The sequence below is a fragment of the Budorcas taxicolor genome, chromosome 25 (genome assembly GCF_023091745.1).
Source record: "Budorcas taxicolor isolate Tak-1 chromosome 25, Takin1.1, whole genome shotgun sequence".
Taxonomy (NCBI): domain Eukaryota; kingdom Metazoa; phylum Chordata; class Mammalia; order Artiodactyla; family Bovidae; genus Budorcas; species Budorcas taxicolor.
In genome coordinates this window covers 45,920,504-45,948,213 of record NC_068934.1, presented here as the reverse complement: position 1 = coordinate 45,948,213, position 27,710 = coordinate 45,920,504, and the positions used below count along the sequence as shown (strand labels likewise).

General features: G+C 56.6%; 2 protein-coding genes across 4 annotated transcripts; both read right to left on the bottom strand.

Moving 5' to 3' along the window:
• Positions 1-5,531: 5,531 nt before the first annotated feature.
• On the bottom strand, positions 5,532-13,353 carry SSH3 (slingshot protein phosphatase 3). 2 transcript variants are annotated; one of them, XM_052661970.1, is made up of 14 exons: positions 13,157-13,353; positions 12,598-12,638; positions 11,849-12,080; positions 10,782-10,900; positions 10,629-10,700; positions 10,226-10,291; positions 9,952-10,140; positions 9,777-9,870; positions 9,401-9,529; positions 9,275-9,321; positions 8,331-8,477; positions 7,916-8,116; positions 7,534-7,825; positions 5,532-6,462 (listed from the first exon to the last, which is right to left on the bottom strand). In XM_052661970.1, exons 1-14 carry the CDS (start codon positions 13,220-13,222, stop codon positions 6,190-6,192), a joined length of 1,968 nt encoding a protein of 655 aa, XP_052517930.1. In that variant the 5' UTR covers positions 13,223-13,353; the 3' UTR covers positions 5,532-6,189. The 2 variants fall into 2 exon arrangements, with proteins under 2 accessions (XP_052517930.1, XP_052517931.1); XM_052661971.1 differs by having other exon boundaries at positions 12,598-12,635.
• Positions 13,354-14,294: 941 nt separating this feature from the next.
• ANKRD13D (ankyrin repeat domain 13D) lies at positions 14,295-25,395 on the bottom strand. Of its 2 annotated transcripts, XM_052661863.1 has the most exons (16): positions 25,286-25,325; positions 24,912-25,009; positions 24,609-24,744; positions 24,366-24,490; positions 23,387-23,432; positions 23,155-23,298; positions 22,732-22,921; positions 17,569-17,635; positions 17,121-17,202; positions 16,837-16,898; positions 16,598-16,728; positions 15,653-15,810; positions 15,416-15,532; positions 15,161-15,324; positions 14,994-15,082; positions 14,295-14,643 (listed from the first exon to the last, which is right to left on the bottom strand). In XM_052661863.1, exons 4-16 carry the CDS (start codon positions 24,453-24,455, stop codon positions 14,430-14,432), a joined length of 1,554 nt encoding a protein of 517 aa, XP_052517823.1. In that variant the 5' UTR covers positions 24,456-24,490; positions 24,609-24,744; positions 24,912-25,009; positions 25,286-25,325; the 3' UTR covers positions 14,295-14,429. The 2 variants fall into 2 exon arrangements, with proteins under 2 accessions (XP_052517823.1, XP_052517822.1); XM_052661862.1 differs by lacking the exon at positions 24,912-25,009 and having other exon boundaries at positions 25,286-25,395.
• Positions 25,396-27,710: the final 2,315 nt, after the last annotated feature.

Below are 27,710 nucleotides of genomic sequence, written 5' to 3'. Positions count from 1 at the left end.
AGACCAGGGAATCCCACTGGGCAGATGTTACCAACATGCCTCCCTACCCATTGGGAAGACAGCTTTCATATTCTTGGTCTTCAAGCCCAGATACAGAATTCCCTAAAATGTCCTAACCCTCCAAGGCTACTGCTTGGGAACCAGCAAGCCTGGCAGAGAAAGGAGAGGAATTGCCAGCACTGGTACGACCTGCTGCCATGGAAACAAGTCAGCAACTTGCAAGGATGTGAGAGTGAGAGGCTCTGGTCAAATATGCTCAATGACAGAGAAGCTGGGCTGGAAAACTGGGGAAAATGGATTGGGAATTCTGGCTGAAATGGGAGGAAGGAGAGCTCTGGTTTAACTGCAGGTTAGCCTCGGACTGTGGCCTTATCAAGAGGCAGATGGCACGCCTTCAGAGACAGCCAAGGCTGTAGAAAGAGCCCTGGTCTCGGTGCTACCACTGGCTCTGTGACCTAAACCTGCTGCTGCTAAGTTGCTTCAGTCGTGTCCGACTCTGTGTGACCCCAGAGATGGCAGCCCACCAGGCTCCCCCGTCCCTGGGATTCTCCAGGCAAGAACACTGGAGTGGGTTGCCATTTCCTTCTCCAATGCATGAAAGTGAAAAGTGAAAGTGAAGTCGCTCAGTCGTGTCTGACTCTTCGCGATCCCATGGACTGCAGCCCACCAGGCTCCTCCATCCATGGGATTTTCCAGGCAAGAGTACTGGAGTGGGGTGCCATTGCCTTCTCCGGACCTAAACCTAAAAACTCAATATCCCTCAGATGGGAAAGTGAAAGTCCTAAGACTTTTCAGCTGTTGTAAATTGCAACAGATCACCATGACCCTGCAGTAGGTTGACGTAGGCCGGCCCTGAGCTGCACCAGGTCTGGAGTAATTAAGGCTTCCTGGAGCACTTCACTACACAGGAATCCTAACACACCCAGAAGGCACTTAGCTGCAGCCAGTGCAGTACAGCAAACGGCAGAAGCAGGAAGGAGGGGACATGCAGGATCCCAGGGTGGGCGCACACGTTACCAGGAAGATGGTGACAGCTCACTTTGGGTCACATCTCCAGGAAAAGGAGCATTTGTGGCCCCCAGACGTCCTGCACCACCTCACATCTAGTGAGAAAACGGAGTGTCAGCTGTGGTCCATCCTTTCCTAGGTTGTACCCACTTAACCTCTCCCCAGCTTCCTTGTTCAGAGGATGACCACATCCTCTGTGAGCAGCAGAAGATCCCAGGGGACCTCTAAATAAGACTTGGAAGGGTTTGCCCTGTCCTCAAGCCATTCTCCCTTCAATCTTCTCTGTTCTGCCTTCCTCAAGTAACAGCTCCATCTCAGATCCTAAAGAAGTCCTCCACTCCCCAGGTCACTGGACAGCTGTTCTGAGTGGTCCGCTTCAGCATCAGCGCAGCATCAGCTCCTGGCACAAGTTCAGCCCTAGGCGGGCCTGTGGAAGGGCAGGGCCTAGAAGCCAGCCTGAAGATGGTGCTGCTGAGCCAGCCTCATTCCCTTGCAGCAGCTGTTGGTCTCAACAATCTGTTGGTGTGGTACGTAGTTTCCCACTCCCAGATGGGTCAGAGCTGGGAGAGAAATATCTCTGGGGAAGAGTGGGCCATTGAAAAAAAAGAGCCAAGAATGACACAAAAGCCCCAAGAGCCAAAGGAGTGTCCATCACTGGGCCTCAAGATTGCTTCCTAATCCTGTGCTGTACTGAGGCTGAAGGGAAGAAACACACCGGCCCTGAGATGACATCCAGCCTTGACTAAGAAGGCCTAGGTTTTCCCATCTGGATCAGCCTGGGAGGAAGTGACTCCCAAAATTAAGTTTTCACAATAGCTAAGGAATATTTTTGAAAATATCAGAACTGATGGCTGGGACGGGGTACAGCAATTATTACAGGTAGGCTAAAAACTCACTTCCATTTAACCATCAAAAATCTGAGATGGTTCTATCATTACCCCTAGTTTTGCAAATCAGGAAACTGAGCCTCAAGAGATGTAGCCACTTTGCCCAAAGTCACATACCCAAGTGTCTCTGGCTCTTCTTGGCCACACCATACAGGTTCCTTTTTTTTTTTTTTTTTCCTTTTTGCATTTGGTCTGCAATGAGGGACAATGACCGCATACTTGCTAGACGAGACCTTAGGGATCATCTGCTTCATTCTCCTTACTTTAGAGAGAGGAAACGGGCCCAGAGAGAGAAAGGGACATGTTCCTTGGGTCTCACAGAGCCAGGAACTGCTTTGCAACGGAATGGCAATGTGCACAAGAGTACCAGTCGAAGCTCCATTTTACAGAGGGGGACCTGAGCGCAGGTCCCTGATCCATCACAGGCAGAGCGGGATCCAACTCCCGGTGCGTCAGTTATCCTGCCGGCCTGCTACCGGCACCTTCACCTGGGGCGCCAATCATCAACTCACCTGCCCGCGCCCCGGGAATACCTGTCGGCGGCGCGCAGGCTCTTGGCAGGGGATGTCAAAGTGCTGAGTGGGACCAGCAGGGCCGCGCAGACCAGTGCTCGACTTGGTCTCGCCAACCCAGGCTCCTTCGCCTCAGAACGCCGAAGCCCCAGGACGCCTGGACGCTGAGGAGAATTGGAAAGCGCTGGCCCCAGCCCGGAGGCATGGCCACCCGGTCTCCTTTCCTCGGGCTCTTACTTTGCCCCTCAACAGTCTATAGACCCGGTCCTGGCGTCGGGGCATCACAGAGAGACCGACTACTGACTTTCAGAGTCTAGCCACCGGGACCCGGGAGGGTGAAGTTCCTATGGAAACGGGGGCAGACCTTTGCGCCTGCGCGAAGACGCTAGGCACACTGGGAAGTGTGGTTTCCAGACTGTCACCCGGCGGCCAGAAGAACAGACGCAAGATGGCGCCCCAGCGTCGCAGTCTGTTCTGAGCCGCCAGGTTCCCCGGCCGGCCTGGGCCCTTTCTGGGTGCTGCCGGCGTAGGAGAGGCCGTGGAGGTCGAAAGGTAGTTTCTCTTGGGTGAAGAGGTGAAGAGGTGGGCTCGCGGTCTTCGGAGCGTTTCGTTTTATCCAATTGAAAACTTGCCCTGAGGAGGGGATGCCCTGCCTGGTGACTCGTCTCAGGCCGGGCCGAGCCGCGCCCGCCGGAGGAAGAACGACGTGGAGGTGGGAGCTGGCCCAGGAGCTACCTGAGCTACTTCGGTTTCCTTATTTCTAAAATCGGTGATAATTGTAATGGCTCCCATTTCTCCTCTGAGAGTGTTGCAAGGTTTATATAAGATGATTGCTGTGCAGATAACAGGCATTCCCATTCTCTGTAAATTAGTGCAATTTCTGGTAAGGAAATTAGGTAGTGCTTTTTAGAATTAAAAATGCACGTAGTGGGACTTCCCTAGCAGTCCAGCGGTTAGGACTCTGCGCTTCGGACTCTGCGCTTCCAGTGCAGGGGGCGTGGGTTCCATCCTTGCTCGGTAAATTAGGATCCCACATGCCAGGCGGAGCAGCCAAAAATAAATAAAAATTTTTAAAAAGAAAAATAAAATTTTATAAATGGAAACAATTAAAACAAATGCAGATAGCCTCTGCTTCAGCGATTCTAGAAATACTTACTATGAAATTAGTGGTCATGTGTGCACAAGAAAGTATATACAAGGGTAATTAAGCATTACTTGAAATGGAAACAAAACAACAAATCACCATTGATAGATGACCATTTAAATAATGATGGATACCATTAAAGAGGATATGTGTGGTTATTTTTAAAATTAGAGCTTACTGCATTGATGTGCAACTCTGTGATATGAAAAAAATTGTCAAAATGCAGGATGTTAATAATGATTTAATTTATATTTTAAAAAAATATACAAATATATTTGATGACTTAGGCATGGAATGTTTTTGGAGGGATTCAAGCTTGTAACAGTGGTTGCCTGTGAAGGATTGGAGGGCAAGATCAGATGGAGACACTATTTTCATTTTATATCTTTTTTTTAAGATACTGTATTTTTTGCCCCTTTAGCAATTTGTGTGATCTTTATCTATACATATAGTGCTATTTCTTGGCGCAGGTAGTGGGGGTGCCACCTGGCTTGAGGCATCTCAGCTCCCCAACCAGGGATTGAACCCAGGCCCCAGCAATGAAAGCCTGGAATCCTAACCACTTGGCCACCAGGAAGCTCCCAGTATATATATAGTTCTTAATCATTTATCTGCATTTTTGATGCAGATAATTGCCCTTCCAATTTTTGTTTCTCCACGTGGTGAATTCTTACTTCTCAGAATCCTCCATAGATTATGGTGGGCCCCGCAGCTCTGAGTTCCTGATTGGATCTTGCCTTCCCAGCTGCAGACTTCAGGAGGGCAGGGAGTTGTCACCCCCACTTCCCCCCCCAGCCTAGGCCTTAGACTGCTGAAAGGGAAGCCTGGGTGGGAACCATGGTTGCCTGTACACGGCAGGCCACCCTCTCTTGGCTCAGCTCAGTAAGGTGGATCAGCCTAGTGGCTCAAGAGTCAGATCTAGCTTTTCTGAACCTCACCTTGTGATCCTGAACCTGCTACCCACAGAAAAACGATTCCTCTTTTAGAGGGCACGTTGAGGCTGAATTCTGTCAATGTACAGGTGACGTGTATTGTTAAAATATCAAAGCAGGAAGGGGAGACCAAGGGATTTCCTGGTTTAATCCTTTTGTTTTACAGAAAGAAACAGACTTAAGGTGAGGTAACATGCAAGTGATAAAGCTAGGGCTAGAACCCAAGTCTCTGTCCACCAGGGTTACAGCAGTGCTGGGGGTCCAACCAGGGTCTGGGTGAGAGTCACTCCTAGAACTGAGCATGGAGTCTCCATTAACGAGAACATTTGCCACCAGCTCCCATCTGTGAGGTCTGCTGTGAGGGAAGCAGTTGCACCCGCCCACTCCCCGCCCCCAACCAGACTAGACTTACAGGGCACCGTGTTGCATCATCTTGGGAAGCCGGGAGAGGAGTGCCAGCGGTGGGCCTGCCTACTCTTTCTTGAACACTGCCACTGAACAGCAAGAACCCCTTGGCAGAGGAAAGGGCCATCGCGGCTCCTTCCCTGGCAGTGGTGGGCTGGCTTGGAAAATGAGGCTCTCTTGCATTGTAGCAGGAAGATTCTTGGGACCCAAAGTGTGCTCAGGAACTAGCAGCAAGTGTCCAAAATGAGCCTTCGTTTCTGGGACAGGCTTGGTCCTGTCCAGATAGGCACTGGCAGCTTCCATTTCCTCGTAGGGAACTCCCTTCCGCTGCCCCAACAGCGTCAGCATCTCCTGCCCAGTGTAGACTTGTTCCCCTGCTGACCTGCCTGAGGGGGTGTGTGGAGCCAGCATTTACCCAGGCCCTGCCCTGGGAGATGAGGGAGATAGCTCCGGCCTCCTCTCTTCTCTTCCCCATTCTTCCTCCCACCCACCCCACCTCAAACACACCACTGCCCACATGGGCCTGTCACGAGATACCTGGGAACTGTGAGGAGACTGGAAGGGGTAATGCGAGGCCAGACTCCTCGTGTAACCAGAGAAAAAGTGGACTGACAGGCTTTATCATCAAATTGAAAATGGTATGAAAATGTTTTTTATTTCTGAGTACAAAGCGAGACACTATTAAGACTATGAAAAACGGGCCAGAGGCTGTGAAGCACAGAGAAGACTCTCTGGCCTGGTGCCCGGGGCTCCAGTGCAGTGCTGGTGAGGCGCCGGGGCCGAAGCAGGCTCAGGCTGCTTACAGGGCGCGTGAGGCCGGCCGACTGCCAGCCCCATCGGGGGGGTCTGGGCACCAAGGACTGAGTCTACTCCCGGCCTTTGGGGCAGGGGGGCCCACTGGTTCTCTGGAGGGCCTCAGGAATGAAATGGCGGGGCTGGGGGGATGAGGCAGACGGGAGTGTGAGAGGGAGGGAGCCTGAGCCTTTCTGCACTGGGAAACTCTGTTTTTTACATCTGTGGCTTCAAGTGTGTGTTTCAGGCAGCAGTTGCGAATGAAGCTAGGGTACTGTTGCCCGCAAAGGCACCTTCAGTCTCTACCATATCCCCAAATATGGAGAAAATCTTGAGCCCTTGGAGAGGTGGACATGGGTCAGAGACTTAAGGCTGTAGGCGCTGAGGCTGTAGTGACAGGAGCCTGCAGCCTCCTAAGAGGACTGTGAACAGATTGACAGGACTGAGGGGCGCTCGCCCCGGGAGGCGCCTCTGCTTGTGTCTAAGGGGGCAGGGGCACGCTTTGGGGCTCACGCCTCGCCCTCCTCCCCACTGCTGTCCACGCTGGCCTGCCTCACAATCTTCTGGTGCCTGGGTGTGGACACACAGCCGGCCTCCCCCTGCTCCTGGAAGGCCCGGGTCCGGCTGGCCACCAGGGCTGCGCTGTTGAGGGCCACCACAGACTGGCGGGACTTCAGGGCAGGCCAAGGCCCCCTGCGGACCTGCCGGCCTCCCTTGGTGCTTGAGGGCTGAGGGAAGGGCTGGGGAGGGTCCTCATCTGAAGATTCTTTTGAAGAGAAAACCTGGAAGAGTGAGACTATAGAGTCAGGGAGGTCTTTCCAGGGCAGGGCTGTGAAAAGGGTAGATGCAGAATATCTGTTGAGTGAATTCAGAAACACTGAGCTACTCACAGGTCAGATTTCCCTAGGCACCCCAGGCCTCCTGCCCCTGCTCCTCACCTGCCCCTATGTGGCCCCCAGAAGCCCTTTTTAGCCCGCCTCTCCGCCTCTTGCCCCCACTGCTTTGTGCAGTCCGTCCCGTATGCCACAAGGGACACATCTTCCATGCCAGGCCCTGAGCTGGGTGCTGGGTGAGGACACCCTGCCTTTAGAAACGCTGACACCCCCCATCAACCATCTATCCCCCCAGCCTTCCACACCCAGCGCCGCCGCCTCCAGGAAGCCTCTCCCAAATGTCCCCGTCCTCTGTGAGACGAGCCGTCTTTCTTTCTTTCCTCTGGGTTAGCCACCTTGGCCGCAAGTCACGTGGCGGGGGGAGGGGGTGACTTCGCAAGGCAGGGGCCAGCTTCTGGTCTTAGACTTGTGCCCTGCAGCTCTCAGCAGAGGGAGAGCGCTCAGCTATCCAGCCACAACTTTGGTTGTGTGACTGCTGTGACCACTCTGTACGCCCACCCTTCGATGGGTTGCCCCTCTGCTTTGGGAATGGGTGCTGAGGTCGTCCACACCCATCTGGGTTCAGCAGTTGGTTGCACAGCTCCTGGCCTGGGGAGGATGCTCCCCCAAGTCTGGGCAGCCTTGAGCCTCAGGAAGCAAGTCCCTTCTTCAGGCTGAGAGCTGCCTGCAGCCACCAGCCTAGGGCTGTTCGGCCGTGGAGCCGGCCAGATGGCCCTGTCCCGAGGCTGTGCTCCTGCTCCCGTGGAGAACGGGGTCACCTGTCCTCCCTGTGTCTCCTCCACTGCTCTGAGCAGATGAAAAGGAGCAGACCAGGGCATGGCCCGCATGCTCAGGAGCCCCCTGGTCAGGGCCAAGCCAAGCCTCAGTCCTGGACTCTCTTGTCTTCCCGCCATCTGCCCCCTCCTCCTCTCGGGCCCCCACCCTGCCTCAGCCTGGCTCCTCCCATGGCCACAGCCTCACCTCTGGCAGGTCAGCATCGCCGGAGGGGCTGTCCAGCTCGGAGGGGGGCTCCAGGAGGCTGATGGACCTCATGACCCCACGGAGGTTGATACGGGGCCGTGACCCAGGCGCTTCTCTTGGGGCGGCCTGGCTGTCCTCTGACCCCATGACACTCAGCTCCCCACTGCCCCCAGGTTGTGGCTGAAGAGGTGGGAATGGTGTAGACACCTCGGGGGCCAGGGACTCCTCGGGGACCAGGGGCTCCTCTGGGGAGGCCCCACCCGCTTTCTGCTCCCAGATGTGGCTCTGCCGGCTGTGAGGGGGGCCCTGAGTCAGCTTCCTGACCCAGCGGCCACCCCCAGCGGCCACCGCACGCCCCCTTCCCTGTCCCCCCACCGCATACCTAGCAGTCAGGATGCCCTGGTAGGTCTGCAGCTGGCGCAGGAAGCCAGGGTTGGGCCGGGCGATGGGCCGGAGCTCCTGCACGTGGCGCAGAGCCTGCTCCAGGCTCCAGCCGTACTGCTTCATGGCGTAGGCGATCACTGTGGCAGCTGAGCGGCTGACGCCCATCTTGCAGTGGACGAGCACACGGGTGCCCTGCGCCCTGTGGAGCCACACGCGGTCAGCTTCCCCTTCCCCACCCTTCGCTGTGCCGTGTGGGGGCGGGGCAGCTCGCGGGCTAGCCTCCCAGAGCAGAGGGGAAGGAGGTGAGGGCCCTGAGGGCCAGCAAAGCGGAGGGCAGGGCGGCTGGCGGCGGGCACGGGCCGCAGAGGGCAGGCGGCTGAGGTGGGGCGGGCGGCGGGGTGGCATGGCCCCACCTGGCGGCCTCCACGAAGCGGTGGGTCTCCTTCCAGTGGGGCAGCAGCTGAGCCGACTCCTCATCCCAGAGGCGCACGTTGTGGTAGGTAAAGCGCTCGGGGTAGAAGTTGTCGATCTCACGGGCCATGTTCAAGATGTGGCTCACCCTGCAGCCCAGGCACGAGCCAGACTGACCTGGAGCCAGCGCGCCCTGGGCGCTTAGTGTTCTCGGTGCTGAGGGTCAGGGTCGGGGCTGGGGGTGGTACAGTTGCAGTGGGAAGAGGAGGTGACTGTGACCTTGAGCAAATCGGTTTACCCCACTGGGCTTGAGTACTGTCCTCCCCTCCCCGCCCCCCGCCTCGCTTCCAGGTAGCTGCAGGCTACAAGTCCTTATCTTATCATCAGAAGTCAGTCAGAGAGGGCTTTTGTGGCGGGGGTGGGGGGGAGTGGAATGGGGCTGTACTGTGCAGCATGTGGGATCTTAGTTCCCTGACCAGGGCTCAAACCCACACCTCCTGCATTGGAAGTGCAGAGGCTTAACACTGAACCTCCAGGGAAGTCCCCAGAGAAGGGCTTTTGAGCTCAGCTGAGCCTGGCGGGATGTGCAAGAGCTAAAACCTATGACCCTTGTCATAGGTTTCCCAAAAGCCCATGGTGGACAAGGGACTGAAATGTCGGGAGCAGGCAGCCGGAGAGGGGCCCTTCCTTCTCCAAGAGACGTGGTCAGCCAGAGAGGGGCTTTTCTGCTTTACAGCTGGGGAGAGGGTAGAGGGGACCAGGGAGCTGCCAGCAGACCAGCAAGGTAGCTATTCCCTTGTCCCAGCCTGAGCCCATAGGAGGGGAACAGCCCCAGGGCGGAGCTGGAAGCAGAGTTATCTGCCGAGAGGGTTCTGGGAGTTTCTGGCCAGGTCTCCCCTTGGGGAAGAGGGAGGGTGGGCAGTCCTGAGAGGGCTCGAAACCCTACCTATTTCTCTGCAGCTCCTCCAGGTTGGCTGCGTTCCACTCTGAGCCCTGGGAACGGGGAGAGCGCGTCATTCGGTCTCTGCTGGCTCTGGCTGTCCCCACCTCCCACCCCCAGCCTGCAGCTCACCAGGTAGAGGTGGGGGAAGATGCGGGACGCCCGGTCTTGCTGGGCCATGAGCAGCAGCATCTGGTTGTCGATGAAGTCGCGGTACTGCTGGAGAGGGCATCCCAGACGCAGCTCCAGGGCCTGGCGGATCTACAGGCAGGCGGGTGAGGCGAGGCTGGGGCACCTTGCACGGTTCCTTCGCCCCACCCTCCCCTCTGGGGCCTCTGAAGTCAGTACTGCGTCCCATCACAGCAGAGAAGCTGAGGCCAAGCATGTGGGAACAGCTCAGACAGGAGGAGCGCTAAAGGGAAGGCTCCACGAGGGGACCACTCTGGCACCCAGCCGGAGGGCCCCCACCCAGGGCCCAGCTCCCCCCTCATCCCCACACCCGGCCCACCTCTTTGGAAGTGACGTTGTCCAGGTCACTGGTGTCCAGCACCTCCCACAGCTCGGCCCGGATCGCCTGCTCCATCTGCTCCTGCTCTGAGGGCCTGGGACCCAAGCCTGTCAGTGCAGGGCCCCTTCCCCTCTCTGCCGCGGCACCTCCCCCCAAGCCCCCTCCCCGGACTGACCGGCTGGGCTCCACACAGGGAGGCCGCAGAGACTCCAGGTCGGCCATGGCCATCCACTCGTTGAGGCAGCTCTGGTCAGAGCTCAGTCTGTCCTGGTAGTGGCTGGCCCAGGCAAGGGCACTGCCCCCTGGCACAAGACCACTGCTGAGAGCCGCCTCACATGCCTGGTGCAACACCTGGAGCGTGGCCCTGGGACAGAGGGGAGGCTGGGTCACACCGTCCTCCCAGGGGCCCTCCCCAGACCCTGCGGCCACAGTGGAGCCACATCCCTTACCACATGGTCTGAATGGAGACAGGCTTGAAGATCCGACTCTGGCCCCCGGACGTCACGCTGAAGCCCCTGTGGGAGACCCGGTGGGGTGGGACCTGGCTCTAGAACAGCGCCTCTGAGAGGGCTACCCACTAGCCACCTCACCAGGCTGGTCCTTAGAATATACACACATCATCTGAGCTTCAAAATAAGCCCTGTTTGCAGACGTGGGGCAGCTGAGGCCCAGAGAAGTTAGGTGACTCGCCCAGGCTCACACGGTGGATCTCAGGTGGAGCCGAGAGTAGGCCCAGCCTGGAGTTCTGCAGGCGCTCCCAAGTACCAACCCCCCGGGCAGACATCACACTTGGTTATTTCACCCTCTGGCCCCTCTCTCTGCTGTCCCTTTCCTCCGGGTGCTACCTCTTACCCGTCTCCATCTAGGTACACCTGGGTGTCACTCCAGAGAGGCAGGACCAGGCCCAGGGTGCAGCTGGGGGAGCTGGCGGGGACAGAGGGTGAGGTCCATCAGCACCGGCGCCTCCCCACCAGGCCCTCCTGTTCCTCCTCCCCCTGCTCCCACCTGCTGTCAGGGAAGTCCACGCCCAGAAGGACCGTCTCATCCTGGCTCAGGCTTTCTCTGGTGGAAACGACCAGCAGGTAGCGGAGCCGGGGGGCCCGAGCCGCCTCCAGCTGGGCTGCCTGGGGAAGATGGGAAGGAAGAAGCCTGGGGTCACAGTGGCCCAGGGGCCCTGTTCTCCCCACCCCCACCCGACACATATCCGGGTCAGGAACAGATCTCCACCTGCTCCCCCTGCATCCACCCCTCCCTCCCCAGACACCAGATCGGTGGTTACAGTCTAGTGGTTCCCAGCTTTAGGATTTCTTGGTCCATTAAAATGTTTAAAAAGAGTTTTCTCAAAGGGGATATATATGGGGGAAAAAAGGGGAGCATGGGCATCACATCACCCCTGTTTTTTATCCTGCTAGGAAGGAAGTTTAAAAAACACGTTTCCAGTTGCCATTACCATAATTTGATTCAAGAAATGGTTGTTACCAAAGAAATATTAGGGACCCAATCTCACAATAAAGGGTGGTGCTTCCGTGGAATTAATTCTGCCTTACAAGACTGACTCTGTCTTGTTTTTCCCATCTTGCTGTAAACAGTGAGATATTCCACGGGCATCCAGGAATTGGTTCTCACTTTGCCACCTGCGTCCCATCCTCACAGGGGCCCTTCCAGGACACCAGCCCCGGTGGGCGCTCAGCAGGGCCCCCTGAGCACCAGTCCCTTTGTGGGCACCTCACACGGTCAGGAAGGTCTTGTGCTGGCTGAACAGAAACCCGCCTCTGGGTAATTCCCCGCTCTTGGTCCTAACCTTGCCCTATAGGCTCAGGTGGGACAAACCTCCCCATCCTTTCCCAGCTCTCTCCAGAGACCTGAAGACACCACCTCGGCCTGTTCAAACAACTCTAGCTGAAACAGCAGAGTCGTGGTGGTTTGGGTAACCTCTACGCTCCCCAGGGTGCCCCCTGCCCTCACATCACTGCTCTCCAAACACACACGGGCTCTGCTCCACTCTCCCCTCCCACCTGAGGAGTGGCTGTCTCCCCTTTCAGGGGACCAGAGGGCTCTGGACAGGGCCTCACCAGGCGGATGTCATCCTGTGGCCTCAGCAGCTCCACCATGAGGTGCACGTGTTGACTCTGCTCCTGCTTGCCGGGACTCGCGGGCCCATGCCCATTGTCTGTCTGGTCCCCGTGGGGCTGCCCTTCCCCGGGGGGCTCCTCCGCTGGCTCTGGGCTTGGCCTGGAGGCATCTCCATCATCCCCTCCATCCTGCAGTCCCAGGACAGCCCCTCGGAGTACTGCAAAGCTCTGTCTGGAAGGGGAGCAGGGGAAAAGTGATACCGTGATGGCCCATCCCACCCCTCAGGACAGGGGAGTCAACCCCCCAGAACCACCTGGAGGATTTGTTAAATCAGGTGTTGGCCCCCATCCCCAAAGAGTCAGTGGGCCTGGAGAGGAGGCCTGAGAAGGTGCATCCCTACCCAGTTGCCAGGTGATGCCACCTCAGTGCTTTGGGAACCACTGCCTTGGCGGCTCTCAAGCCTCGAGCCAACTTTCCCTTCCCATCTGCCTAACTCAATAAATAACTGTGAACTTGGTGGGGCCCCAGGAGTCCTCAGGCCCTGCCATTGGCCAGAACCAGGGCCAGGATAGTGGATGAAGGAGCTTCAACTGACTGGGGGAAGATGGAAGCAAAGGCAGCCAGCTGTGCCCACTAGCAACTCTGTCCCCACATACTAAGTAGTTGGCTTTGGCTGCAAGTCCTCCCAGAGGGCAGTGGCCAAGCCTGGTGGCTGGATGGAGGTGTGTGTGTAGGGAGAGGCGCTCACCTTCGCTGGAGCCGGCTTCTGCGCTGGGACACCTGGTCCTGCTGAGAAGGCAGCCCCCAGGGCAGAGTGAAGTGGTGGGAAAGGACTCCTCCCCAGGTTCAGGGTGCTGGGGTTGGGGGTGCAGGGATCCGCCCCCCTCCCTCGTCACCCCCCCCCCGGCCCCGCCCAAGCAGTGGGGAAAGGAACCAGAAAGGGTGTCAGATCCTTTTCTGTTCCAGTCCACTTTCCACGTGGAGACACTGGCGGAGCCGGGCCCAGGTCCAGGCCGGCAGCCAGAGGTAAGGGAGGGGGAGCGCTGCTGGAGATGCCTGAGGGTTTGGCCCAGGTCTGGGCCCAGAGCAGGGTAGGGCCTCCGCAGGCGCTCGGGGCTCCGGATCTTGCCTTGGTCCGAGTCCCCGGTTGCCTCAAGATCTCCCCCAAGCCGCTCCAGCCTGAGACGTGAACGCCCCCTCCGCACACCCCTAGGCTTGAGGGGAGGCTGCCCGTGAGCAGCAAGCACTCCTCCAGGCCCAACTGGCAGCCAACTGCGTGGGCAGGACCACAGCCAAGCCAGACTCACCGTGGGCCCCACAGGCGTGGAGTGGCCGCTGGCCGGGGGCGAGCGGCTTACTGTGACCAGGGCCATAGGGCCAGGCCGGGGGCCCCTGGGCCGGTACGGCGCGGCGCCCTCCCTCGTCGCCCCGCGGACAGACGGTCCCTGCCCCTCAGGACCAGGAAGGAGAGTCCGGCGCCACCAGGGCCTGGCACCTCCTCGGGGCGGACCTTAAAGGGCCAGACACCCGTCCAGCCCGGCCTGCGGAGCCGGCACTCAGTGGCCACCGCCCCTCCCTCCGCGTCTCCGCCTCGCCCCCGCCCCTCAAAGCACGTTGGGGGCGGGGCCGGGGGCGGGGCGCAGGTGAGGCTCCGGGCCCCAGCGGCGGGAAAAGGCAGACTACGCAGCGCTCCAGGATTCGGTCCCTCCTCCCAGGAGGCGCCCCAGCCCCAGTCCTCGGCTCCGCCCGGCTGGGTCACCTGAGCTGTGCTCTGGGCCTCAACCATCCTGTTACCCCGTAGAGGTGGAGCCCAGGGAGGCAGAGGTGAGGACCCAGGTCTTGGAGAGGACCAGACACGGTGGGTCTTAAGTGGAGGCACCCCAGACTTATTTCTTTTTGCTGGCTGGTCTTGGCACTTCCACGCGGCTTCAGGGGATGTCAGGCTGGATTTAGAACGAACCCACAGGCTCACAAGGGGTCCTTGGGGCCACCTTGGAAGTAGGCTGGGCGGGGCTGAGCAGGTTCAGGGCCGCGGTAGAGGGAAGTGACTTGTCTAATGTCACTGCAGTCGAACCTGCCAGGGTAGGTAGGGGCAGGAACCCAGGCCTGGGCACCACCTCCGAGCCACCTGGAGAACCAGCCTCTGCCCTTTCCAAATTCCAGGAAAGCCCGGGTCTCCAGCAGGTGGGATGGGGCTCAGGGGACGTGATGTTCACGGAGCACCTACCCAGAGGGTGCTTGACAACCTGTCAGCTCATCTTACCCTCCCAGCAGCCCTGAGTGTTGGAGGGGGTCTCATTTAAAGCTGAGGAAACAGGCCAAGGGGGCCACGGTCAGGATTCAAATCCAAGTCCTAACAGTGTCTCATCTTGGTACCCCCCACCAGGCCCCCCGACCCCCACCCCACACTGAGCAGAGCAAGCCTGCTGCTGAGGGTCTCTTTATTTCCATCTCGGTCTCAAGGCCAGCTCCCCTCTCTAGGGCTCCAGGCCCCTGAGCCCAGCAGCTGAGTGTTTATAAATAAATAAATTACAAAAGTGGGTGGGGGAGCAGCCCAGACGCCCTCCCGAGGGCAGGGGCTCAGTGCTCAGTGAGTGAGAGCTGCAGGATCCGCTGTAGGTCTTCCTCCTCCTGCTGCCCCCGGCGCTCCCGCTCCTCCTGCTCCCGCGAGGACAGCTCCAGGGCCAGGCGAAGCTGCTCCTCAAAGCTGGGGGGGGCCGGGGTTGGGGGCGTCCTGTGCGGGGAGCCCGGACCCCCGGGCTCTGTGGACATCCTCAGGCTTTCCTGGAGGGCCCTTCCAGGCCAGGCATAAGAGGGGAGAGCAGACCCGTGAGCGCTAAGGCTGGGGAGGGGACCAAGGGCTGGGCCACGGCTGTGGAGGGCGCACATAAGGGCAGGGAGGCTGGGACGGGAAGACCGGAGAGAAGAGACATGGCAGGGTCCTGTCTCCCCAGGCTTCATGCCTGCCGCCCTCCCTGGTGGGCAGCCCTGAGGATGGAGTGTGGCCTCAGAGAGGGTGTGGGGTCCTGGGGCCAGCACCTCCCCACTCCCTACTCCCCACCAGCCAAGAGCCCCCAGGGCTGGCAGGACCCGTGAGCCAGGGCAGGGCTGAGACCTGGCCCCGTTCGGTCCCAACGAGCTCACCGCTCCAGCTGAAGCTGCTCTTCATAGGCTGTGGCCTGAGCGTGGTGGACACCAGGCCGGGTGTTGGTCAGGGCTTCCCAGACAGTCACCTGCAGCAGCCAGAGCCCCGAGCTGTCACCTCTGCCACCCAGGCCCACGCCCAGGGCCCGGCCCGGCCCACACCCCACCTGCTCTGCCTCCGTGCCCGCCTCCAGGAGGCTCTGCTGGATGGCAAACTGCAGCAGGTCATCATCCTCGTCACGCAGGGGCTCGCTGCGCTCCGCACCCAGCACGCTGTACCCCTCGGGCACCTCGAACACAGCGGGGTCCACCTCACAGGGGAAGGGGCTCCCTGGGCGCAGCAGAGGGGTCGTGCTCAGCCCCCCTCCCTGGCACACAGAGGCGGGCAAACCTCACGGCCCCACGCCCGCCCTCAGTGGTACCTGAAGTTGTGACAGCAGAGCCAGGCGCCGGCACCCACACCGAGCTCAGGGGCTCATCGCAGCCACATAGGTTGCTGAAGGTGATGCGGGCGTTGAGCACGTGGAAGAGGGGGATTTCTGTGAGGAGACCAGCAGCCTGAGCCAGCCCTGCCACCACTCCCCTGGGCGGGGGGCGGGGGGGGGGGGGCGGCATCGGTGCTGCCTGGGACCCTCCTGCTGCCCCAACCACCCTCTCACCAATCTTGACTGGGAAGCCAGGCGGAAGGCGCAAGGTGATGAAGTCACGCAGCTTGGCAAAGTGAGCGTTGCTGATGGCCATCAGGTCAATGATGGGTGTCACCTGGTCCCCCAGGGACAGCGGGTGCTCCTCACTCAGCCACAGCGTCGCCTTGAACCTGCCCGGCCAGCCACAGGATGTGGGTCAAGGACCCTCTGGTGGCCCCTCTGCTGCGGCCCACCTTCTCTGCCTCTGCGCATGCTGTCTGCCGTGCCTGGGGGGCCCTCTCTGCTCAGCGGCCTCTGCCTGCTTACCCTGGGAGCTTATGTCCTTCTGGACCTACAGCCCAGGCTGTCCCCAGGCCCCAGGCTCAGCCTGGCCCATCCTCCTCCTCAGCCCACAGCCAGCACCTCATCCCCCCCCTCACCCCCCACACACACAGTTTAGGACTGTACCACTAGGGTCACATCCCAGTCCCTGCCTGAGGGAGCCCATGTGAAGCTCCAGGTAGAGTGCAGGGCCCATGGGAAATTCTAGAACTCACAGCTTATCAGGGCCTCCCAGCACCTTGTGAGCGGATGGTCAAATGCGACTGTTCTCATTTTACCGAGGGGGGTCTAGACTCTCAGAGGGGAAGATGATTCCTCAGGCCCCAAAGCCAGGAGGTGTGAGAGCCTCGTGCCTTTCCCCTCTGCCACAAGCTGGCCCCCGGCAGGTACTCATTCAATTGAACGGAAAGCCATCCATTCATTCACCAGGAAGAGTGACCAGGCCTCTAAGCAAAGTCCCAAGCTGGATGCTGAGGACCATGGTAACCAAAGCCAGACCTCTGCCCCCAGGGAATAGTCTAGAAGGCAGCTGGCTGGGTGAACGGTCCCTCCACTCCAGGGGGCCCCGTGTGTGAGGGGAATCTACAAGGGCTTGGGGGCACACAGGGAAGCCTGCAACCAGCCCTCAGACCTCACCTCTGTACTTTGCTGGACATCTCAATGGGGCGGCCGATGTTCCTCGACTCCAGGCTGAAGTTGGGGTCAAAGTATTCATCGGGGGAAATGGCTGTGGGGTTTGTAGGGCTGGCTGCCTGCTGCACAGGAGCCTGCGTGGGCCCCAGGACTAGGCTTAGTGCTCCGGAGGCGCTGGCCTGGCCCTGCCCAGTGGCCCCTGCCAGCCAGCCCCCAGCACCCACCCCCCAGCCCTGGCTCACCCCATTGTGGGAGGAGTGCTGCTGGGCAATGCCAAGGAAGGACTGGAATGGAGTCTTCCCCCCTAAGGAGAAGTGATGGAGCCCATCAGGGGACCTGGGGCCACTGCCCCCAGACAGCCCACACCCACCTTCCACCCTGGGAGCCTCCTGGGTACTGGGAGGCAGAGTAGATGGGAATGGGGATGCCTCCCAGCTTGGCCCAGACACTCTGGCCCTGATCCCACACAAGGGTGATCCCCCTCATACGGTGTGACTGGGCAGCGGGTAGGCGCACCTGGGTTTACCTTTGATCCTCGCCTTGTCCTGATCAGAGAGGTGCTCCGTGCGTGTGCGTGTCACCAGCTCCACGTTGGTGGCACTGTACACCTGGGGAGCAGGGGGGACACGGGGAGCTGGGGGCTCGGAGCCTGTTCCTCACATTTAGCCTCACTAGCACAGGACCCAAGGCCTCTTGTCTCCAGGGACAGGTGAGATCTCGCTCCCTGCAGTGGAGGCGGTGGGGTTTGAACCCCAGGGTGTCACTAATGAGGGGAAATGCTCCTCGCTTCATCTTGGTGATCCAGGTGGGGGTCTGTGCTGTGGGTGATCCCTGTGGGCTCAGCAGGGGCCACACGGGGCTTCTGGAGCCCGGGGACTGCTCAGTCTGTCCCTCCACATGGGGTGGATACGGAGAAGGGGCAGAGTTCCTGGGCCTTGTCTCCTACCCCAGCCCCTACCACTAGGCTCTCCTGCCTTGGCCTCGTAGCCGCTAACGGTTTCCATCTTCTCAGACCGCCAGCCCCAGATACCACATTTGTTCCTGAAACAGACCAAAGAAGAGCTCATGAGGACTCACACCCCCTCAACTCTGGCCAAAGTCGTCCCTTCCAAAGACCCCCTCCAATTAGCCTTCCTGCCGTGAAACACACAAGAACCTTGAAGAGGCTGCCTGGACAGCTCAGACAAATGAACAGAGGATTAAGGACAAGGAAGTACTGGGGAACTGTTCACTTTTGCTAACAGTGTTGGGGCTCAGTTTAGAAACATCTTTATCTGTTACAGTCATGTACAGATGCATGTACTGTTGATAAGGCATCTGGGATGTGCTTTAAAGGAAAAGACAAAAGGAAAAAAGTGTGGAAGAGTAGATTCAACAAGATTGGCAAAATGTTGGGAATTCCCTGGTGGTCCGGTGGTTAGGACTCAGTGCTTCCACTGCAGGGGGCATGGGTTTGATCACTGGTCAAGGAACTAAGATCTCGCGTGCCACAGCACAGCCAAAAAAAAAAAAAAAAGCAAAATGTTGATACATGTTAAAGTTTGAGTGATGAGTACATTATACTAGTCTGTGTGCTTTAAATTTTCCACAATAAAAATTTTAGAATATGTCTGACTCAATAATAGTTGAAGACTTTATAACCCCACCTTCAAGAAGGGAAAGAACGAGTAGACAGATCAACAAGGAAACAGAAGACTTGACCACGCTATAAACTAGACCTGATAGATGTCCTTAGGACACTTCACCCAACAGCAACAGAATACACATCCTTCAGGACAGACTATATGCTCGGCCATGAAAGAAACCTCAACAAAACTGAAAGGAAAGCAATTATACAAAGTATGTTCTCCAACTCCAGGAGTTGGTGGTGGACAGGGAAGCCTGGCGTGCTGCGGTCCATGCGGATGCAAAGAGTAGCACCCAACTGAGCAACTGAACTGGCAGACTGATGTTTTCCAGTCACGACTGAATGAAATTAGAATTAAAAACAGAAAAAAAAATTGGGAACTCATGAACATGTGAAAAGTAACTCACTCCTGAAGGACCAATGCATCAAATGATAAATCAAAAGTAAAATCAGGAAATACTTTGAGATGAATGGAAATGAATATACAACATATCAAAACTTGTGGGACACAACTACAGCAATGCTCACAGGGAGATGTGTAGCTGTAACCTAATCTTCCATAGTAAGACACAGGGAAAATAGCAAACTAAACCCACAGCAAACAGAAGAAAGGAAATAACAAATATCAGAGTGAAAAATAATGACGGATAGGAAAACAATAGAGAAAACTGATTCAACCAAAAGCTGGTTCTCTGAAAAGATCAATGGAATTGACAGGAAAAGAGAGAAGACTCAAATTACCAGAATCAGAAAGAGAGGGCATTACCACTGACATTACAGAAATAAAAAGGATTATTAATTAATTAATTAATTAATTATTGCTCAGTCGTGTCCAACTCTTTGCAACCCCATGGACTGTAGCCTATCAGGCTCCTCCATCCCTGGGATTTTCCAGGCAAGAGTGCTGGAGTGGATAGAACAATATATTGAAAAATTGTACCCCAACAAATTAGATAATTTAGATGAAATGAACAAATCCTAAAGACACCTAGAGCTTTCCTGGTGGCTTAGATGGTAAAGAGTCTGCCTGCAGCATGGGAAACCTAGATTCGATTCCTGGGTCAGGAAGATCCCCTGGAGAAGGAAATGGCAAACCTCTCCAGTATTTGCCTGGAAAAATCCCATGGACGGAGAAGCCTGGCAGTCTATAGCCCATGGCGTCCTAAAGGGTTGGACACGACTGAGTGACTTCACTTTCACTTTCAGAGAGACCCAAACTACCAGTACTAACTTAAGAAATAGACAATCTAATAGATTTGTAATGAGAAAAGGGATTGAAGTAGTAAAAATAAAAATAAACAAAAAAACTACCCAGAGTAAAGCCCAGCCCAGACAGTTTCACCAAAGAGTCCCACCACACTTTTAAAGAAGAATTAACACCAATTATTCACAAACTTTCACAAAAAAATAGACTAGGAGGTGACATGCCTAACTCATTCTGAGGCATTGCCCAGATACTAAAGCCAGACAAAGATGGTACCAAAAAACTATAAAACATTGTCTCTTACGAATACAGACACAAAATACTAGCCAACCAAATCTAGCAATATATGAAAAGAATTATACACCATGACAAAGCTAAATTTATCCCAGAGATACAGGATTGGTTCAACATCAGATTGAGGGCAGGAGGAGAAGGGGGCGACAGAGGATGAGATGGTTGGATGGCATCATCGACTCAATGGACATGAGTTTGAGCAAACTCTGGAGACAGTGAAGGACAGGAAAGCCTGGTGTGTTCCCATACATGGGGTCACAAAGAGTGGGGCACGACTGAGTGACTAAACAACAACACAAATCAACAGAATAAAAATAAAAGTCGTTCGGTCACATCAAAAGACACAGAAAAAGCATTTGACAAACCTCAAACCCTTTCATGACAAAAACACTCAACAAACTAGGAACAGAAGGGAACTTCCTCCACCTGATAAAGGGAAGCCTACAACTAACCTCATACTAAATGATCAAAGACTGACCTTTCCCCCTAAGCTCAGAAACAAGATAAAGACGTCTGCTCTTGCCACTCCCGTTCAACATTCTACTGGTAGTTCCAGACAAGGCAATTAGACAAGAAAAAGAAATAAAAGGGATTTGGGTTGGAAAGGAAGTAGTAAAACTATTAACAGATGACATGATCTTACATATAAAAAATCATGAGGAATCCACTAAAAACCCTTTAGAACTAAAAAAGTGAGTCTGACAAGGTTGCAGGATATAAGATCAGTATACAAAACTCCATTATGTTTTTATAGATTTGCAATGACCAATTGAAAATGTAATTAAGAAAATAATCTATAGTAGCATCAAAAAGAATAAATTAGAATAAATTTATTTACTCTAAGTGCAAAACACTCTGAAAACTACAAAACATCACTGAAAAAAAATTAAAGATCTAAAATAGGAAAATAACCTATGTCCATGGCAGAAGTCTTAACATTATTAAAATGGCACTATTCTTCAGACTATTTTACAGATTCAACACAAACACTATCCCACCTGACTTCTTTGTAGAAACAGATAAATTGAGTCTGGAATCCATATGAAATGGCAAGGGACCCACCCAGAATACTTAAAATAATTCTGAGAAAGAAGAACAAAGTCGGAAAACTCATATGTTCTGATTTCAAAAACTTATTACAAAGCAATGTGTGATTAATAAGATAGTGTGGTACTGGCATAAAGAGAGTCATACAGATCAGTGGAATAGAATTGCGAATATAGAAACAAACCCATTTGTCTCTGGTCAACTGATTTTCCCACAAGGGTGCCAAGACCATTTAATGGGAATTAATAGTCTTTTGAACAAAGAGTGCAGGGAGAAGTAGACAGTCACATACACAAGAATGACGCTGAACCCTCACCTCTCACCATATACAAATATTAATTCAAAATATATCAAAGAGCTAAGTGTGAGAGCTAAAACCAGAAAACTTTCAGAACAAAACATAAGGGAAAATCTTCATGACTTTGGATTGGACAACAAAGTATTGTTAGATATAAAACTAAAAGCACAAGCAACCAAAGGAAAAATAGATAAACCGGACTTCAGGAAAATTAAAAACTTTTGTGCTTCAAAGGACACCCTCAAGAAAGTGAAAAGACAACCCACAGAATGGGAGAAAATGTTTGCAAACCAGGTACTTGATAAGGGATTTATATCCAGAATACCTGAAGAACTCTTGTAAGTCAATATTCAAAAGATTACCTGATTTGTAAAGTGGGCAAAGGATCTGAATAGACACTTCTCCAAAGAGGATACACAAATGGCCAACAAGCACAGGAAAAGTTGCTCAGTATCATTAGTCATTAAGGAAATGTAAATCAAAATCACAACGAATAGCACTTCGTACCCGCCAGGATGGTGATAACCCCCCAAAAAAGAAATAAATGAGTGGTAAGTGATGGTGAGGACGTGGAGAAACTGAAACCCTCATATACTGCTGATGGGGATGTAAAATGCCACAGCCCCTTCAGTGAATAGTCTGGCAGCTCTTCAAACAACTGAACATCTGTGTTTAATTAGCACATGACCTAGCAATTCCACTCCTAGGTAAATACCCAAGAGAAATGAAAACATACGTCCACACAAACACTTGTACACTCACGTTTAGGGCAGCACTATTCATAGTCTAATAGTCAACAGTCAAAAGGGGGAAATAATCCTTAGGACCGTCAATGGACGAATGAATAAACAAAATGTGGGGTATTCATACAATGGATCTGGCCATGAAAAGGAATGAAGTCATTACATGCTACAGTTTGGATGAGCCTTGAAACCATTATGCTAAGCCAAAGAGGCCAGTGACAAAAGACTGCACATATTGTCTTATTCTATTCATCTGAAGATCCAGAACAGGGAAATTTATGGAGACAGAACGTAGATTAGCTGGGGGCAGGGATGAGGGGATGGGAGTCAATGAAAGGGGACAAGGTTTCTTTTTTGAGGTGACAAAAATGTTCTAAAGTTGGATGGTGGTGCTGGTTACATACCTGTGAATATACTAAAGACCAATGAATTGTACACTTCAAACAGGTAAACTGTAGGGAATATAAACTTATTATCTCAAGAAAGCTGTTTTTTTCTTTTTTTTTTTCAAGTGTTTCTGAAGTCTGCTTTGGAACTGGGGTATGTGTTGTTGTGATAGGCTCCTCGCCCACTCACAAAGGACCCTGGCCTAGACACACCTGCACCCCTGAGAAGCCAGCTCTGGTACAAACAGCTGCCCTGGACCACAGCCTCAATCCTTGTCTCATGGGAAAGCATGTGAGGTCAGATGTCAGGAAACTGGGGACACCCTGACCTAGCCTCCTCCCCCGGAGACAGCTGCCAGTACAGATAGGCGTGCAGGGGCTTGAAGGTGTCACAGGTCCCAGACCAGCAGGTGGTCCAGGAGTCACTGGGCCTGCAGTGACCCACCCCGCCCCATCCAAGTGGCCTTTGCCGGTGGCTCCGCCTCCCAGAGGCCTGAACCAGAGCCCTGCCCGCAGCGTGGCCAGGGCCCCAACTGACCTCTCGAAGGCCACATTGCGAGTGTCCAGGTGGGTGGAGACGATGGGAGAGGTGAGGCGACTGGCCACGTGCTCCTCGCTGGGCCGCATGGCGGCCAGCAGCACTTCAGGCTCGTGCAGCGCGAGCCCCAGAGTCTCCGAGTGCACCACCTGCCGGTCGTGGTCGACCTCCATCACCAAGGCTCCGGCCTCTGCGCGCCAGCATGGGGGTGTGAGGGTGACCGATTAGTGTGAGGCCCAGACGGCAGCTGCAAGGCCCACCCCGGGACCCCTCAGCCGCCCGCTGCTGCCAGCTGTGGCCTCAGGCTTCGGGTCCCCCCACCCCACCTCCATCAGACAAAGGACGGCACTGTCCTCACAGGAAGGCCCGGGACCCTGGTCTGCCGCAGGCTGGCGGGGACCGCCCCCCGCCCCCTGAGCTCACCCTGGCCCTTGAAGATGAAGCTCCTCCGGCCACGCTGCCAAGTCATGTGCTCAAAGCCCAGGAGGCTGGTGTCCACCCGCAGGCTCTCACCCCGCTTCCACACACGGTACACGTCACTCGGGCACATCTTGGACACCAGGGGCACTGCGGGGGGTTACCGAGGTCACTGGCGCTCTTTCCCCCAGGCCCCACCCCGGGCCCCCTGGGAGCCAAGAGGTAGGTCCCCACTCACCCCAGCTGGTGAACTCCCACTTCATCTCCACGTAGAAGTCGGGGGCCTGGGAGAGACCAGAGTGGCAGTCAGGGCCCTCCCTGCCTGCAGCAGGGCCAGCCCCCGCAGGGCGCCCAGCCCCTCGGCGGGTCTCGATGTGTCTCTGTGGTCCAGCTCACCCCCCACCCCAGCCAAAGGCTGCCCAGCAAAGGGTGGGCCACGTGCGGCCTAAACAGGTCCTCAGGCTATCAGCATCTGCAGGCCTGGGGGCCAGGATCAAGCCCACCATTTGCCTGCTGGGGGGCCTGAGGGCGCTTCTGCCCCCTCTGGGTCCCAGAGTCTTCATCTGAAAAGGGGACACAGTGACTCTCTCTGGGCCTAACCCATGGGGTGGAGGGTACAAGGCAGCGAACTCTCCCAGCGGGGCACCCCTCCCCCCACCCACCGTGTGCTTTGAGAAGGGGGGTCGGGAGTCCAGGCCACATCCGCTAAATTGGATGAAATCCTCCTTCCAGGAAATGTGCGTGAACTGGGAGACCCACCACCTAAAGCTCTGTTGAAATTTCTGGCACATCAGCAGGCTAGTGGTGGGGTTGAGCCTGGTCTCTTGGCCTGCAGATGGTTATAGCCTGAGAACTCGCAGACCTATCTGAAGGCCCACCCTTTCCTGGGCAGGGTTTGGCTGGGGTGGGGGGTGAGCTGGACCACAGAGACACATCCAGAGGACACATCAGAGAGGAACTTCTACATTGGCAAAGGCTTTCCTCCCCAAGGGCCTGCTCTCAGCCACGGGGGCCCGGGATGCCCCTCTTTCCCGTCTGACCCTGGGCTGGGGTCCAGAGGGAGGGACCCCACTGACAGGGGTCAGGAAAGCTTGCTGCACAGGCTAGGTGCCCTTCCACGGCCGGGCCTGGCGGGGTGACCCCGCAGAGTCTGTCACGGCCCCCTCCATGGCACCCCACGCTCCCCGCCCGGGCCACACCCCCACGCCCTGCTGCACCTGGCGGAGTTTGTTGAGCAGTTCCGGAATGCCGGCCAGCCTCTGCGTGGCCCTCTGGTAGTCCCGATACTGGAGCACCAGCTGCACCATCTCAGGGTCCCCAGTGCTGACGGCCTCCTGCAGGACTGGGGGCACCTGGCAGCTGAGGGGTGTCCCCTAGACGGCCCCAGGCTGGGCCACTCACTCCCCAACACCACCCCCTGCTGCCAGCCTCAAGGAAGCCCCTCTTTGCCTCCGCAGTACCTGCCCAGCCCTGACAGCTCTCTTTGCCCACGTTGGCATTGTGTCGAAGGAGGACTCTCACGGACTCCAGGTTCCCCAGGGACACGGCCAGCTCCAGCGGGGTTCGGCCCCGGGGGTCTTCCTGTTCAATGTCATGCTGGGGGAGATGGGACACAGCAGGGCAAGTAAGGAGAGGCCAGGGCAAGGAGGCCGCGGGGATGAACAGGGGCGGGAGTCACTGCAGACAGGCGGTGGAAATGGCACCAGCGGCCTGAGTGTCCTGGCAAGGGAAGAGAGGGGGGCAGGTGGGAAGGGCTTGCCCACCTCTCCTGCCCTCTGCCAGGGTCAGAGCTGGGGCCCGGTGGAGGGGTGCGTCTGGTCAGGTAGAGATGTAGCCGCTGACGTCAAGAATCAGGACTGGCCTGGGGACCAGGACCAAGCAGCTTTTCTCAGCCTGGGCTCAGGGGTGGTGCAGCGCGAGTTCGGAGGCTGGATGCAGTGCGAAGTGGGGAGATCGGCAGGCCCAGGCCCAGCGCTGGGAGCCCCGAGGCCAGGAGCCCAAGCTCAAGGGGCAGGTGATCTGGACTTCTGGACCTCCGGGGAGAGGGAGCCGGGCGGGCGGCCTCCGGGATGGAAAGCACAGATTTGGGGGTGGGGAGGACAGGAGGCCCGCCCCGGGGCCCGGTGGACCTCCTCACCTGGCGGCTGTGCAGCGCGGCCTCCAGTTCGCGGTGTCGGTTCGCCCAGACGAGCCGATGCAGCGGGAAGGTGGGACCCGGGCCTGCCATGCTGGGCCTCAGCGCCGCATCCCGGGAGGGCGGGCGGGCGGGCGCGGCGGGGGCGGCCCGGCACCCCCTCGGCTTGGGGACCTGGCGCGGCCCCCTTGCCTCCAGTCCGCGCCGCGCCGGAGCTGCGCCCACCGCAGCCCCCGCGCCCCCGGCGGCAGTGGCGGCGGCGGCGGCGGCGGCGGCGCAGGCGGCGGGGAGGGGGGGCCCGGCGGGCGGGGCGGCGCCGGGGCGGGGCGGGGCGTCGGGCGTGGTGCCCGCCGTGCTTCACAGCCATCGAAACCTCGGAGAAGCTGGCAAGCGCCGGGGACGAGCGAGGGGCGCCGCCAAGCAGCGCTGCCGGCCACGGGCGCCAGGGCAGAAGCCAGGCCTTGGGTCTCAGCCCCGGGTCTCGGCCGGGAAGGGTCTGCGGAGGGCGTTCGGGGGGCGGGGCCAGGCTGCAGCTCAGCCCGCGCCCTGCAGGGGGCGACCCAGGCACGGCGCAGACCGGTCCTCGCGGGTCCGGAAGGGGAAGAAGCGAGGCCAGGGGCCCGGCGGCCCGGAGAGCGGACGTGCGCGCGCGCGTGCGCGCCTGCGTGCTCGGCGGGCCGCGGTCCCGCGGCTGTAGGGTCGCCAACGGTCCCGCGGCTGTTGGGTCACCAGCGTTCCCCCGGCAGCTCCCCTCCTTGACCATGCGCCCGATCTTCCTACCCCAGGCCCCGCGGGTACCCGAACGTGCCTGACTGTGCGGGTGGGATGCGAGCTGCTGGTTTACCTCAACCCCATCACTTCTGAGATTCCCCTAAATGCTGACCAGCTTTGCTTGAGGCCCCCTTCCTGGGCTGGACTCTGCCCTGGGGGATAGGGGTGGGGCGCAGGGGAGGAAGGAATGGGAGTATGGGGAGGAGTGGGGAGCCGGCCTGGCTAGCTCTAGACCTTCCGGAGGGCCCTTCACTGCGAGGTGGCTGCTTTCAGCCGCCGCATGCACCCCTTTTGCAGAGGCTGCACTTTGCTGCCAGTGTCAGGAGAGGAAGGAGAGTTTCGAAATCAGAGCCAGCCTCCTCTGCGCGCACCAGAACCAGGGCGCAGGCCTTGCTGAGCTCTGGTGTATTACCCTAGCCTTAGCCTGGGTTTTGGCCCTAGACTTGGTGAGGCAGTGGCCGGGTTTGGCCAAGGCTGACCCTCAGGTTTCCATCTCTGTTTATAAAAAGGTCGTGCCATTTGATCTAGATGTTTAAGGTCTGTCTGCGGGCTGGGAGGCCCTAGTTAACGTTCTCTTGGTGGCCAAGTGATTCCTGTGCTATCTAGGATGACTTAGCACTGTGGTGCCATCAAGTCATTATAATGTCCTTGGGCCTACGACAGCAGAGGCCTCTGAGTGTCTAGAACTCTAAAATCAGGCCCTACCAGACATGGAATGAATAAAGAAGATGTGGTACAGATATACAATGGAATATTACTCAGCCATTAAAAAGAATGAAATAATGCCATTTGCAGCAACGTGGGTGGACCTAAGAGAGTGTCATACTGAGCGAAGTTAAGTGAGACAGAGAAGGAGAAATATCATATGACACCCTTTATATATGGAGTCTAAAAAGAAATGATACAAATGAACTTACAGAACAGAAAGAGACTCACAGATTTAGAAGACAAACTTATGGTGGCTGGGGGGGAGGGATACTTAGGGACTTTGGGAAGGTCATGTACACCCTGCTATATTGAAAATGGATAACCGACAAAGACACTGCATAGCATCTGGAACTCTGTTCAGTGTTACGTGCAAGCCTGGATTGGGGAGGGTTTGGGAGAGCATGGATACATACATGTGTATGTATGGCTGAGGCACTTTGCTGTTCACCTAAAGCTACCACAACATTGTTAATTGGCTATACCCCAATACAAGTGGTTTTGGTGTTAAAAAAATTTTTTTTTTAATAAAAATAAAATGCTGTAGCTCTTTCTAGCCTCCACCTTCCTTAAAAAGTGCTACCCGGTCCCCTAGCCCTCTTCACCCCAAATCGAACTGGACTGTCTCAGGCCCAGCCTGTCCTGATTTCTGCAGTCGTGAACACGACTCCCTACCGGTCCTTGACTCCTAATGCTGTTGTCTTCTCAAACCTTTTCCAGGACTCTTCCTGACTCCCAAATCAGGCTTCTCCCAGCTGAAAGCCTATCTGTTCCAACGTCACCCTGGTGCCACCTCTAGGACCACATTTCAGCTCCTTCTGGGACCCCTCTGTGCCCAAAGGCCCATGCAGTCCATCAGCAGGTCCCAAGCCACATGCAGCCACGTCCTCCCTCCTCCCTTCCGGCCAGCTCTGCTCCCTATCATGGCTCTGAGTGACAGCTGGGCCCTCCT